Consider the following 13,062-nt stretch of genomic DNA (forward strand, 5'->3'; position numbering starts at 1 on the left):
GTACTTGCGCGAACGAGGTGCACGTGGACAACTCTATTAGGAAGTAGTGACGCCTCAAAATGTGCGCAAGTGCTAGTTAAAACCAGTTCATGAGTGTAATGGCCCCATAATGGAACCTTCTCGGATTTGTCCATACTTTGGATGCAAATTTTGGAGATAAGGACAAGAACCCGACCCCAACAACAAATCTTCGCCAGTTGTTGAGCAGGAAATCATTATGCATGCGTTTTAACATGCCTATAAGTGTATCTTTTTCTGTGCATCACAGATCAATTAGTGTTAAAATTTTAAAAGTTTAATAACGATATGGATCTTCAAAACCTTCAAAAGCTGCCTCTTGGATTCAAAGTTGTAGTTTTATTTTCCTTCCAGCATACTGCTTTCCAGAGTGTCCAGAGGGATCCGGACATTGCAGCTGGAGAAACAGATCGTGTACAGCCAACGCTCCTCGTAAGGCAAAAATCCCCAACTCGTCAATGTTATTCAGAAGATGGATTCATGTAGTTGAATTAAACGCTTCCAAACAAGAGAACACACATATATGGCTTGAATGAACGAGCTGTATCTGTGACATGGTGAATAAAAGCCCCACATTCTTTCACTCATCCTGAAACATATCGTACAAAACAAACGTCAAACGCAGCGCGGGTTCGTGTAAATGCATATTCAACATGGGTAATTTGTGGTCGATAGACGCCTGGTTCTTCTGATTTACTGAACGTATGCTCAATTCATTTTCAAGAGATGACAGAGTTTTTCAAGAACAGCGACGAAGTATACTTTGCATGTACATGTGTATGTACAAATATATTTAAGGCGTTCTTATTACTGTTGATTGTTTTCCAGCATTGAATGAGCGTCAAACCCCAGCTCCAGAAATTCAAAATGACGGTAGGTGTGGGTGTTAAACCTCAACTGACTTTACAACATTCCCCTCTTCGCCAACGTTTGGCCATTGGATGAAGTTGACACAATTGTGGATTACAGGAGACATGCAATGAATTTTCTTGGACTCAGCTATTGCACTCTCCTTCAGTGTATGAAAACTATTTGAAAATAACAAGCAAACCTTTCGGAAAGAGTAGGGGCGCTCTTGCTGTGTTGTAAATCAGGAAAGCTGCTAATAAGTGTACGTGTTTTTGCGTTCAAATTTTGAATCTCAGATTTTCTCTTGTGAGACATTTCTCATACAGGAAAGGGTGCTCGCTGACTTTTTGCTGTATATTTACACAACAGCAAATTGCCAATGAAAAGAAAATTTTTACAGATGCAAAACATAAGTAACAGCATTTGTTGGAGATCCATGGAACATTAAAATGCTGCGCCGTAGATGACTTCTCAGTTTTCCTCATAGTTATGCGAAACTGCATTGAAACAAAAAGACCTGAAGTAAAATTACAGTGAAACAAAACTTGAAAATAACGTCAGTTGAAACACAAAGATGTAATTTCAGTGGTAGTAGTAAAATATTTACCACACGGTCCCTATTAGTAAAACTAAACCACATTTAGAATTTGCACAGTGTGAGAGCAAAACAATAGAAAACTTTGAAATGTGTCATCATGTTGTTTTTTTCAGCTCCACAAAGATGGTTGTTCCTGACATCTCTTTAAACTTCGATTAAAATCACATCACAAATTAAGGGAAAAGAAGAAAATTAATTACACAGAATGGTTTGACATTGTTTATCAAAATGAATATTACAATAGTTAGGTCAGTGCTGATTCTTCATAATGAGGTGTTAAAATGTCCAATGTGACAGGAGAGTGCAGCATCTGCTGTGGCGGTTCAGTCAGAACTTTTGATGGCCTGTACTTCAACTTCCCAATAATGTGTCGTCAAATCTTGACGCATTACGAGCACGAAACAGATTCGTTTACCGTGGACATCATTCCTAATTACAGCTGCAACGCCAGTGAATGCTTCAGTGCTGTGAATATCACGTGAGTGTTTTCAACTTGCAGATGAACTCTTTATTTTTTGATGGAGTTGGGTATAGACTGTTGTGGTGTAATTATTTTCACTGAAAGCATCAGAACCTTAGAAACGGTAATGCCACACAAGATCGGCAGTTGATAGTTGTTTTACAGGTGAAAAGTCAATTGTCTCCGCTACTGCATCAAAGATCAGAATACTACACTGATTAAATGATTTCAAAGCAATGTCAGATAGCGCATTTTGCATTTTTCCCAACATGGAAATCGCTGTCACATGACCACAGTGAGCGGCGGGGCATGACACTAAGGGTATTATTTACGTTGTACCAAAGGTGTGACCTGTACAGAAAGTATAATGAAAAGTAAAGGAGTCCGACATTCGCTCCTTCAAAAGATGAAAAAAGGGCATTGCATATCCAAACATTATTTTGGCCAACTTACAGATCTTAGGGAAAAAACAATGGATTATCATCATTTCAAGATCTGGAACCCGCTGTTTGAAAGAAACGTTACATTTGTAAGCATTGTAGGAACGTGTGACCACAGGGTCCACCCACCTACGAAAATTCGGGAGCCTATCAAAAATTTGAGGACCTACGAAAATACCACAGGGCACCACAAAATACACATTTTTAAAGCATTGCCAACTCGTTTTGCTCAATTTTTGTAGAGCATCAGTATGAAATACAACCTAGCACCGACATGGAATTCAAACTCAAGTTTTTACCAGCACCATGAATTAATTATGGAAAATACTGCTTTGACGGAGTGAGGAAAACGTAACTGTTGCGAACTGGCCCATGGTGTTGCAGGCCATTTGGGCGTACAAACTAATTTAAAACTAAAAGCTTTAGGTAGTACCAAGAAAAAAAGGTCTGCCACGTAGGTCTTAAAGGCCTAAGTCAGCGCAGACACACTGTTAAAACAATAATCAATGTGTTAAATCTTCTCTGAAAAAAAGGATCCCTGGGTTCACACAGAACATCCTAATGATAGAATTGCTTCCCCGTGGAGATGTTCTGGCAAATAGCCGATCAGTCAACACGCCATTCGAGACCAAGTTGGGACACAAGGTCTTCAAGGAAGGACTTAGAGTTGTTTTCCTTTCAGTGGATGGTAAGAACTTCAGTGTTGAATATAATATTCATGTCGATAGTCACTATCCAGGAAACTGCTCAGTGGTCCGATTTTCCTTGGGAGTGGTACATAATACATCATTTTAACTAATGTGATCTGTCTACCAATTGTGTTGATTGAGAGCCACTGCTGGAAGTTACGGAGTGGGTTGTTACGCCCACTCGAATCCACCACTAGTATCAGTCCCAACTTCTTGGGTGGGGTGTGGAAATATGGATCCCAAGGGTGAAGTGTTAAACCGTTGCAGTCCACAAGAAAATCATTGTTGTGGATATAAGTTTTGGTAGTAATTGCTGTTTCATTGTACTTTATTATTTCCCTCGAAGGTGGGACTTTTCGTCATCAGGAAACTGTTGACAAAAATTTAACTTTTCAAGTGAAAAATTCTGAAGGACTTGTAATAACTGTGTGGCCTTACCCAAGGTCATGTTTTGCGTGCGGCAAGCATGTTTGTATTAAATTAAGGAACATTTTAAATTACATGAACGATTTTCAGTTTTTTTCAGCTCATGTAATTTTGAATAATTTTTGTTGTCACGTGGTCCATATTACCCCAAGCACTAAAGCTGGGGACTTGCCATTTATAATGAAGACAGACTCTATTGTTGAAGCGCAACAAATGTAAACCGTTATCAACCACCCAGTGTAAGTAATCTGCCCTGTTTTGCAAGGAAGCATGTGTGCATGTTTTGTGCAAATGCTATACTTTGGCCTATACGATTTCGTAGCAGTGTACCTTTGTCTCTCCTCATCTGGTCAGGTACGAAGCAGACACGGGCTCTTCGGTGGTACATGTTGTAGTTTCATCACAGTCAGATTTAGACACATTGTCAACTGTATCCTCTGTTTTCAAGATGTATTTTTTGGGGGGGTGTTAATTTTATATAACGGGTTTTGCCCTTACCCAGCATATATATTGATAAACACGGTATGCTCAGTGCTTACGCTGATTTTTGCAAGCTCTCGGACATGCACTGAGCATACAGTGTTTATCAATATATACGTTGGGTAAGGACAAAACCCGTTATATAAAATGTACCCACAGTTGTTTGCAATCAGGGAGTCAGGTTGGCAAGGTAGTTCTATCCTCGCCTTCCACCTCTGTGGAAGGCGAGTGTTTGATTCCCGGCCCGGTCCACAGATGGATTGGGTTTTCAGTCCCTACCTGATTCCTCTGAGGTTTTCCTCCCACCTCTAAAACTGTAACTGCTTCTTACTGTCTCCTGTTTACTGATGTTGGTGAATGTGGGTCGTTTGGCGGCTGCCCTAGGAGCCCTTGTATGCCGTCGGCTCAACCATCTTTAAATGTATTCATTGTTCCATGCTTAATGTCTTTATCGTACAGCGCATTTGAACATATCTATATGAAATTTGCGCTTTATAAATGAATAAATTATTATTATTATTATCCACACAGGAAGAGTTAAAGTGTCCTTTGACGGCATCAACAGCGCTATCATAACTGTCAGTCGACTCTTTGCTGATCAAGGACAAACCTTGCAGGGCCTCTGCGGTACTTACGACAACATCCCAGATAACGACCTGGACGGTGGAACAGTAGCTGAATTCGTCAACAAATTTAGGGCACCCTGGGGCCGGTGCACTTCCCTTGCAATGAGCGTCCCGAACCTCTTCGACAGTCTCACCGACGATCAGCGGCAGAACGTTACACGGATCTGCAACGAATTTGCAGTGAGCTCGCTTGTCGCCAGAGGCAGCTCGAGAGTTCCGGTGCATCCCTTTCTGAACTCCTGTAATTTCTCCGTGTCTCTATATCTGCGGAGCGGACTGAGATACGATATCTGCAGCATTTATGCAGACTATGCACATGCGTGCTCAAGACACGGCATTCCATTTCCCTGGAGATCAAGCAACTTCTGCCGTAAGTTAGTCTATAGTCCTTTCCTCTAAGATGGCTCTCTGAATCAATTGGTTAGGGGGATTGGGGCGTATTGTTTGATTGTTTCTCATGTTGGGAGTGCATCCACCTTTCAGAATCTTTTCACACTAGGCCTACCTGTATCAGCGACATATCCAGCTTTTGTTGTGAGGGGAGGGGCAAATTCAAAAGTGAATGCTGCTCAAGCTCATTCAGCATGATGTGGGGGAGAAAATAATCAAAAGCCTTACAGTCCCGACATCATCGGGTTTATTTCGTGGTGTTTTTTTTCCCTAGTGGGTCTAGGTGCTAATATTTGATGAATGAGATATTATTACATTTATCAATATTTGATTTTGAAAAAAAAAATCTATCAGCTGCCCTCCCCCATTACTCCACTGCACACTATAAGGTACTGAAGCTCGTAGACTTTCGACGACACCGGAGATTCAGTTTTCAACTCCAGCCTTTAACGAATGTAACCTCGAGAACATGTTTACCCTGCAGTACAAATAAAAATGGCGCTTAGACTTTAAACGCTTTTGTACCCACATTTCTAACTTGTTTATGCCACGTTTTATGTTTTCATATACATTTTCTCCAGCTATAAAACACATTCCTAAACCTATTTAAGTGAAAATAACGGAAAAGTGTCGTTGATAAAACGTGATAAAAAGTGGGTAAAAAGTGTTTAAAATTGGTTAAACTCTAAAGTATGTTATTTTTACAGTGTATGATATGCCTCATGTGCATTCACATTTGTTAGTATTGACATTTATATGAATATTTTTTAATGTGATCGATGACTTAATATAACTAATGTTAATGTACTCCTTTTTAACGCTTTAATGATTTGTTTTAAATTGTTTTAACAATCGACTTATTAAATCTAAGTACATGTGTCTTTAATTCGGCATGTGGCCGCGACGGACCATTTATAAACCATTTTCAATCAATTCAAAACACAACCATTATTAATAATCATCTTAAATTTGATACTTTTACTCGAATTCACACGCCCAAACTGTGGATTGCTGTTTTGATACTGACTTTGTGCAGCACATCAGTCAAGCCTGCAGAGTCAAATTCTTGTATATGATCTTGTGATGGTAAAAGTGAGCAATGTAAATATCAACAGTACCAGTCAGCCATTGGCTGGCCTACTTTTCTGTTTCCTGTTTTTTCTCTACTCTGCAGCCATACAATGCAGCAATGGCATGGTGTACAACGAGTGCGGATCGACCTGCCGGCGGACGTGCCAGAACATGTTCTATTCGGAGCACTGCGCAACACATTGCGTTCCCGGGTGCGAGTGTCCAGCAGGTTTGCTATATTCTGCAGATCAAAGGAAATGTGCAGAAAATTTTTCTTTGAATCACTTTGTATGATTCTTTATACTCTTCATGTATTTGATATCTTTTGGAGTTAAGTGCATTTAGCGCACTTTCTAAACATTAAAGATAGTCCTAACGTTTGTGGACAAATGAAGGGTTCTAGCTCTGATGTAAATCATTGAAGACACAGAGCAGTTTACATGTTTTCGCGATCAAACTTTAACCCTAAACTTGCTGTTAGAAAGCATTCCTTAGAACTATTCGTTAAACTTTGCAAGAAATTTCTGTTCTGGTCTTTACTCCTTTCCAAAACTCATTGGTATTTGCTAATGTTCAAGGAACCTACTTTGACGGGAGTTTGTGCGTTGCCCAGGAAGAGTGTCCCTGCGCTCTAGCTGAGGAAAGTCTCCCAGTCGGTGCCATTGTAAAGGATACGTGTAGAGACTGGTAAGCGGTGCACGAGCTCACGATAGAATCTTTTAAAAAAATACCTGGCAAATTTCTCCATGCAGTCGGTAAGGAAAATGTTGTAAAATATATGAAGTAAAATCTTAACAGAGTTATAAAATACAGCACCAATTTGGTACGTAGTTGTAATGGTATTAACGCAGATCAAATTTTATGTACTCGGTGTGTTAACAAATGAACAGGTTAAAATATTTTACAATACTGATTAGAAATTATGATCCCCTTTCATACCCAGTTCATCCTCCCGATTGAATTACACTTCTCATAACATATATATTCTTAGCCTTAAAAGATATCTGTAACCATTATAATGGAGTCCAACTCCTGTTCGTATTGACATTAACTTTCTTCAAATTTTCTTCGAAACTATTAGCACGTGTTTGGGAGGCAGGCTCGGGAATTGCACCGTTCACTCCTGCCCAGGTACATGCACCATCCTGAGAGGGCGCTCGTTCACAACGTTTGACGGGACAAGCTATGAATTCGATGGGGACTGCGAATACGTGCTGGTCCAGACCAGCAACAGTGACTCAGCTGGCTCCCACTTCAGCATCTATATGGACAAGACCCAGTGCAGGGCCTACGGGCTGCGCTGCGAATCGCCGCCGGTCATTAGTGTTAAGACTCCGGACGGCCATCTTTATGAGTGAGTTATCTGTGCCCGCTTGCGGTCCGTGTTCTGCAAAATAGAATAAGATTAGGAAAAACTGAGCTTAGTCTCTGTAAAGAACAAACACTACAAGCAGTTTCTATTTCCGCGTCCGAACAAAGATTGAAATTGAAGGCACAACAAAGTAACTACCACGGTGGACAGTATGCACTTATTTCTTGGCGGCAGATTGGCGAGAGCAGCGTTGTTGGTGGTTTTAGTCCGATAGGTTTGGCTGCGATGACATACCTGTAATAATGACTCTATGGCGTAAGAGGAAGAGAAACAAGTATGTATCCAGCACTGACGGTGTTGACTGCACAAATACTGTCAAATCCTTGCACATTAATAAGTGGAACAAAGGTGTGCACTCAGGGTAGGGTGACAGCTATAGCGTTATAGACTCACAGCCGTATATATATAAAAAAAACCTGGACTTGCAACGCCTTTGTGTGAAACAGAAGCTAACCAGCGGCCATTTTACCGAGCCGAATACAAATGTGCGGTTGGCTTGCTTCTTTTGACGCCGGGGAGAACAAAGGCGGGCATTGCGGGGCAAGGTTTGTGTTCGGCTCGGTAAAATGGCAGCTAGATTCAATGATCTCTTTAAGCTTGTGAAGGGCATTGCGAGTCCAGATTTTTTTATGTACGTCCATGTATAGACTCTGGACTCCATGTTCGTGTAACAATGGCCTCTACGCCCCAGTCCGTATTGCTAATTTCTGAATTAAAAAAATACGACCAATGCAATCAATTCCCTTTTTGCCTACCGCTGTTCTGGTTGAACGGCCTCACATTTAATATTGGGGATTCCCTTTAGCCAGAAAACAAAATATTCCAGTTGGCCTCTCTAGCCAAGTCCCATGGGAATTTGTATAAACAACTCTGCCACTTGGCCCCATGGGAATAGTTACACAGCTGAGCTAATTAAGGCTTGCCAGAGCCAGTCAAGGCCTGTCATAAAAGTATATCGTATCTGGCAAGCCAGAGGCACTCTCTGTTGTCTCAGAGTCATTGACTGGCTGTTGGGAGAGGACAGCTGTAGCTTGGTATGGACCCCCCCCCGACAAATTCAGCAGGAATGGAAATAAAGGTACCCTGGATTTACTTTCCCCACCTCTCTCTGCAGTTTTTAATACTTGTAGTGGCTGGAAGACACCTATTGAGCAATATAAATGCCTTTGAAAAAAATGGGAAAAATACACACCTTGACAAAAGCGACTATCGGGAAGAGGCCATCCAGGGCTTCATAACAAAAAATGTCACGTAACGCCTCACGTGCAACGCGACCTCTGTGCGTACATCCCAAAATTATGCCATGACGTACTAATATGTGTTCTTGTTTTCCTGCTTATATAGATTTTCTGCAGGTTTGAATACTGTGTCAGTTGGCACGCAGCGGAGAAGAAAAATAAATTTACCGTACCAAAAATCTGCAGGCAACAGTACAATCTCAATCACTCTTGTTTCCTCCATTTTCACCCGAGTGGCAATGTCAGAGCTCGGCATCGAGCTTTTACTTGGAAAAGATAATCGACTCTACATAACAGCAGAGGAAAGATTGCTTGGCAAGGTACGTTTGCTTTTGAATGAGCACAGCAGTTTATGAACAAAAATCTGTCGTTACAAAAATTCCATGTCTGGCCACTACGAGCGCTCGTCACTACTCTACCTTGCAAAATCTTCAAAGACAAGCACATTCAGCTCAGGGAAACACGAGAAACTGGGGAAGATAAAACTCCCATATCATCATTGCAAAACCAATTTTAAATTAGTAACTACTCCGAAAAATATCCTGCATTCTGCACTTATTCACCCGTTTATAACACTTGAATGCCGAGGGTAAGTCTCCATTTTGTTGTATCATTGGAACCATATTTGTTAGAGGTCACTATATTGTGCGCTGTGTGCCTACATTTACGGATCTAGTCTTGATCAGGGCATTGCGCGAGCGACGGAGGCAGCCTACCCACAACGCTAGTCCGAGACGGGAGCAGAGCCACCGCTCGACGTAACTCCTTAGGACCAAGTTATTCCTTACCCAAATGCGGGAAAGAAAGCTCAAGACGGGCACACAAGTTGTTTCATTGCCCAAATCGATTTTATTCCACCTCATTTTGTATTCCGAATAGGGTCGCACACGTCCAGGTAGGTCCTGATAGAATCCCTTATGCACCCTTTGCTCCATACATTTTTCTTTCATTTTAATTTTCTCACTGCTTATGGTTTCAGATAAATGGTCTTTGTGGAAACTTCAACCGAAGAAATGGCGATGACTTTCAACTGCCCCCAGGATCAACGGCTGCCGTGGCATCTCAGTTTGCTCCAACGTGGAATTCTGATTCGCAGTGCCAGGAGAGTACCATCGAGAACTCCATTGACTACTGCGATATAGAGGCGGTCTATTATGACATTACAAAGTCTGAATGTCGCAAAGTAAAGAGGAAACCTTTTTCTGAATGCAACTTCAAAGTGGACACATCAAAATTTTACAAGCAGTGCTGGAACGACCGCTGCGCCGGTTCGGTGTTCAAGGGAGCCGAGTGCTTAGCCATGGCGGCTTATGCTTGGGAGTGTGCTAAAACTGGGCTTGTAATTAATTGGAGAAATCAGAAGCTGTGTCGTAAGTAGTCACGTTCAAGCGTTTTCTACACTCCTTTAGCCAATTAATCGATGGGCCTGAATATTTTGACTTGCTCTCTAAATTCCCCATAGTGAAAATTCATTCCAAGTGAAAATCAATCCTCCTGGGTATAGATTAAGATTTCACTCAAAAGTTGAAATTGTGTTGTGAAATTTCTCATTAATTTTCAGCAGATTGAAACTTTTACAATGGCCTTGAAAGCACACCATTAAATATGTGCTCCTTTTCGTTAGCCATTGGTATTTAGAATACCAAACAACACCTAACGCTGTATAAAGAATTTACATAGAATTTCAATCTCTGGAAATATAGCCATAGAGTGTCCAGCGGGGATGGTCTACAAGGAGTGCGGTTCAATGTGCAAGATGTCTTGCTATGATTTGGGGAACGTCGGCAACTGTCGAGAACAGTGCATTCAGGGCTGCCAGTGTTCCGACGGAAAGGTATAACGTGATGTAGGCAAGACAACAAAGCGCTCTCACCCCTATAAAAACTACCTATTAAATTAAGCAGTGACCCGCAAGTTCAAAACAATATTCAAAATGCCAGAGTAAACAGCGCATGAAAAATGAAGTGCCTCTGAGGTCACTCAGGACCGTGTAAAAAGTCAGCCGCATCAGCACAGGTCATGCATCAGTTATCAGGTCAACTGTAATGCAGGGTATAAACAATAATCTATGACGCACAAACATAAATGAAAACATGATGCTGCTCAATCATCGGTTATTGAGGATCCGTTGGGTTTGATTTTAAACTGAGATTCACCGGTCGATCGTCACGTGCTACATCAGGCCTCTCAAGTTGATACTGGTCAACCATGCACTGCTATATTCATCTCACACCAAAGATGAGTGGGATGTAGCGAGAATTAAGTCATATCTGTTGTCAGGGGTGCTCCACTTAATAAGAATATTCCCCACAAGCAGGAAATATGTGCCGTAATTTCCAGAACGATTCAACGAACTACAGTTTTGTCGTGATCTGAAATAATTCAGGAGTTGTCATTTTGTTCGTTGCGGTGTACAAATTCCAATAATGTACGAGCCAATCTTCTAAAGAAAGTCTTAATTACTTGAAAAAGTCTACTTAAAAATAAAATTTGGTCGACGCCCTCTGCTAGCTCTTTTAACGTTTCTTAGGTTTTCGACGATGAGGAAAAGAAATGTGTACCTGTGTCAAAGTGCCATTGTTACCACAACGGGAGAATCTTTCAACCTGACAATGAATGGCGAGAGGGTTGCAATGATTGGTAAGATTAACAGATGACACCAGTACACAGTAACATATACAGTTCAACATAAATCTTGCTTTACATGATTGACACAAGTTGTCCGGTTTTTGTTCGAGTTACATTATTCGTTGCTTCTCAACACATGCATCTAGGGTGTCACAAAACACCATTACTGTTACAATAGATCATATAACTCCCTTCTTTTGAATCGAACTGGGTGCCAGTGGATAAAGAAAACATGCAACAATTTTTCCTGGACTCAGATTTTTGTGCATCTTTAAAATCTCCGCGGCGTATGAAAATCCATTTGGGTTTACTGTTTTTAAACATTAAAAATTGTCCAGGCTTCTCTGGACAAGTGAGGGCACTGTTCCAGTGATGTAAATCTGGGAAGACACTATTTATGTTAACATGTTTTCATGTTCAAATTCTTTACCCAAATTAGTTCTTTCAAAATGTATCTGATAAAAAAAAATGTTGCTCGCAGGCTTATTGCTATATGCTTAGGCCTACACAATGGCCCAGCTCCCGGGATGAAATCACTTTTTTGTTCATGAATATGGACATGTGAAAGAATATCAATAAAATTGTTGCAAAAGAAACGGGTTAACAAAACTTGAAAACAATGTTCAATGGAACACGAAGGTGCGATTGTAAGGGTTGTAATGAAATAACTGCATCGTGTGGTCCCATGAGAAGGCAAGGGAATTTGCATGTTACTGTGTTGTATCGTTACATAGCATAGCATACAAGCTTCTGCCTATTATAACTTTAATGTTTGAAAACTTAATTACAGTTTCTGCAGAAATGGTGTAACTGAATGTTCACAGGGAAACTGCACTGGTGAGTTGGAGGCGGTTAAATTTGGGTAAACTGTGGAAAGATAGGCGACCCTGTGATGCGCATGCATGATAACGTATTTTTAATGCTTTTCAGAAAGCTGTTTCTTTTAGGAAGCAGGATTTATTTCTTTTGTCGAACCAAAATGATAACACGTCGGGCTAGGCAGCTTTTTCGTTTTTGACAGAAAAAACCTAATTCTCTACTTTATTCTTGTCATGGGAAGAGAAATATGTCATTTGTGGGTCAAGCACACTCACACTGAAACAGACGTGGTCTCGTGCTATGTCTTTGGCATAGATATAGGTGACGAATGTCCAGAGGGCTTAGGAAGAATTGACTGTGTCGAGTGCGAGCGTCGATGCAGCAACATGCATCTTGATTGCAAAGCAGAGCGCTGTACGGCGGGTTGTGGATGCAACAACGGAACCGTCCGTGCACCTGATCTTAAGACATGTATCAGAGAGGACAAGTGTCCATGCTATTTCAACGGGCGAAGCTACAAACACGGAAAAAAATTCAAGAAAGACTGCAATAAATGGTAATACCTCAATATTGTTCAATGTATCATGATTTCGCAGTTTGCAACTGTACTAGATCACGCATGGCTAAATAATTACTTATTTTCAGACAACAAAACAGACATTAAAATGCAAATTTCTGCATGGTCAAACCAATGCACATACTGACCGGCTCTGTTGTGGCCTGCATCGAAATCGGGTAATGATTTCCAAGTGCCAAATTACATTTTTCAAGGCACACTTGCCCAAATCACAGTTGGCGGGCTTTTCACTTTATCGGACACACTTTCAACATCATTTGAAAGCAAAAAAAAAAATGCAATTACAAATACAAACTTCAAATAGTGTAATATATAATGTAACGCACTAAGTAATAATGGAATTATGTCAAAAACAAGTGTAGTTCGGAAGCATTTGAAAGA

General features: G+C 40.9%; 1 protein-coding gene across 4 annotated transcripts in view; it reads left to right on the forward strand.

Annotated features, from left to right (window-relative positions):
• The window catches only part of LOC110990692 (uncharacterized), a 110,956-nt gene that overhangs the window by 10,323 nt on the left and 87,571 nt on the right, over positions 1 to 13,062 (forward strand). For all 4 annotated transcript variants that reach the window (XM_087148005.1, XM_087148006.1, XM_087148007.1 and 1 more), the window contains exons 4-17: positions 373 to 450; positions 847 to 891; positions 1,763 to 1,943; positions 2,899 to 3,053; positions 4,492 to 4,956; positions 6,151 to 6,276; positions 6,626 to 6,734; positions 7,129 to 7,401; positions 8,764 to 8,977; positions 9,637 to 10,027; positions 10,361 to 10,491; positions 11,188 to 11,297; positions 12,076 to 12,122; positions 12,420 to 12,660. In XM_087148005.1, the coding sequence (XP_087004131.1) occupies positions 373 to 450; positions 847 to 891; positions 1,763 to 1,943; positions 2,899 to 3,053; positions 4,492 to 4,956; positions 6,151 to 6,276; positions 6,626 to 6,734; positions 7,129 to 7,401; positions 8,764 to 8,977; positions 9,637 to 10,027; positions 10,361 to 10,491; positions 11,188 to 11,297; positions 12,076 to 12,122; positions 12,420 to 12,660 (2,566 nt within the window). The remainder of the gene's footprint in view (positions 1 to 372; positions 451 to 846; positions 892 to 1,762; positions 1,944 to 2,898; positions 3,054 to 4,491; positions 4,957 to 6,150; positions 6,277 to 6,625; positions 6,735 to 7,128; positions 7,402 to 8,763; positions 8,978 to 9,636; positions 10,028 to 10,360; positions 10,492 to 11,187; positions 11,298 to 12,075; positions 12,123 to 12,419; positions 12,661 to 13,062) is intronic.

The sequence above is a fragment of the Acanthaster planci genome, linkage group LG17 (assembly GCF_054643075.1).
Source record: "Acanthaster planci isolate LZ-2023a linkage group LG17, COTS_SCS, whole genome shotgun sequence".
NCBI lineage: Eukaryota > Metazoa > Echinodermata > Asteroidea > Valvatida > Acanthasteridae > Acanthaster > Acanthaster planci.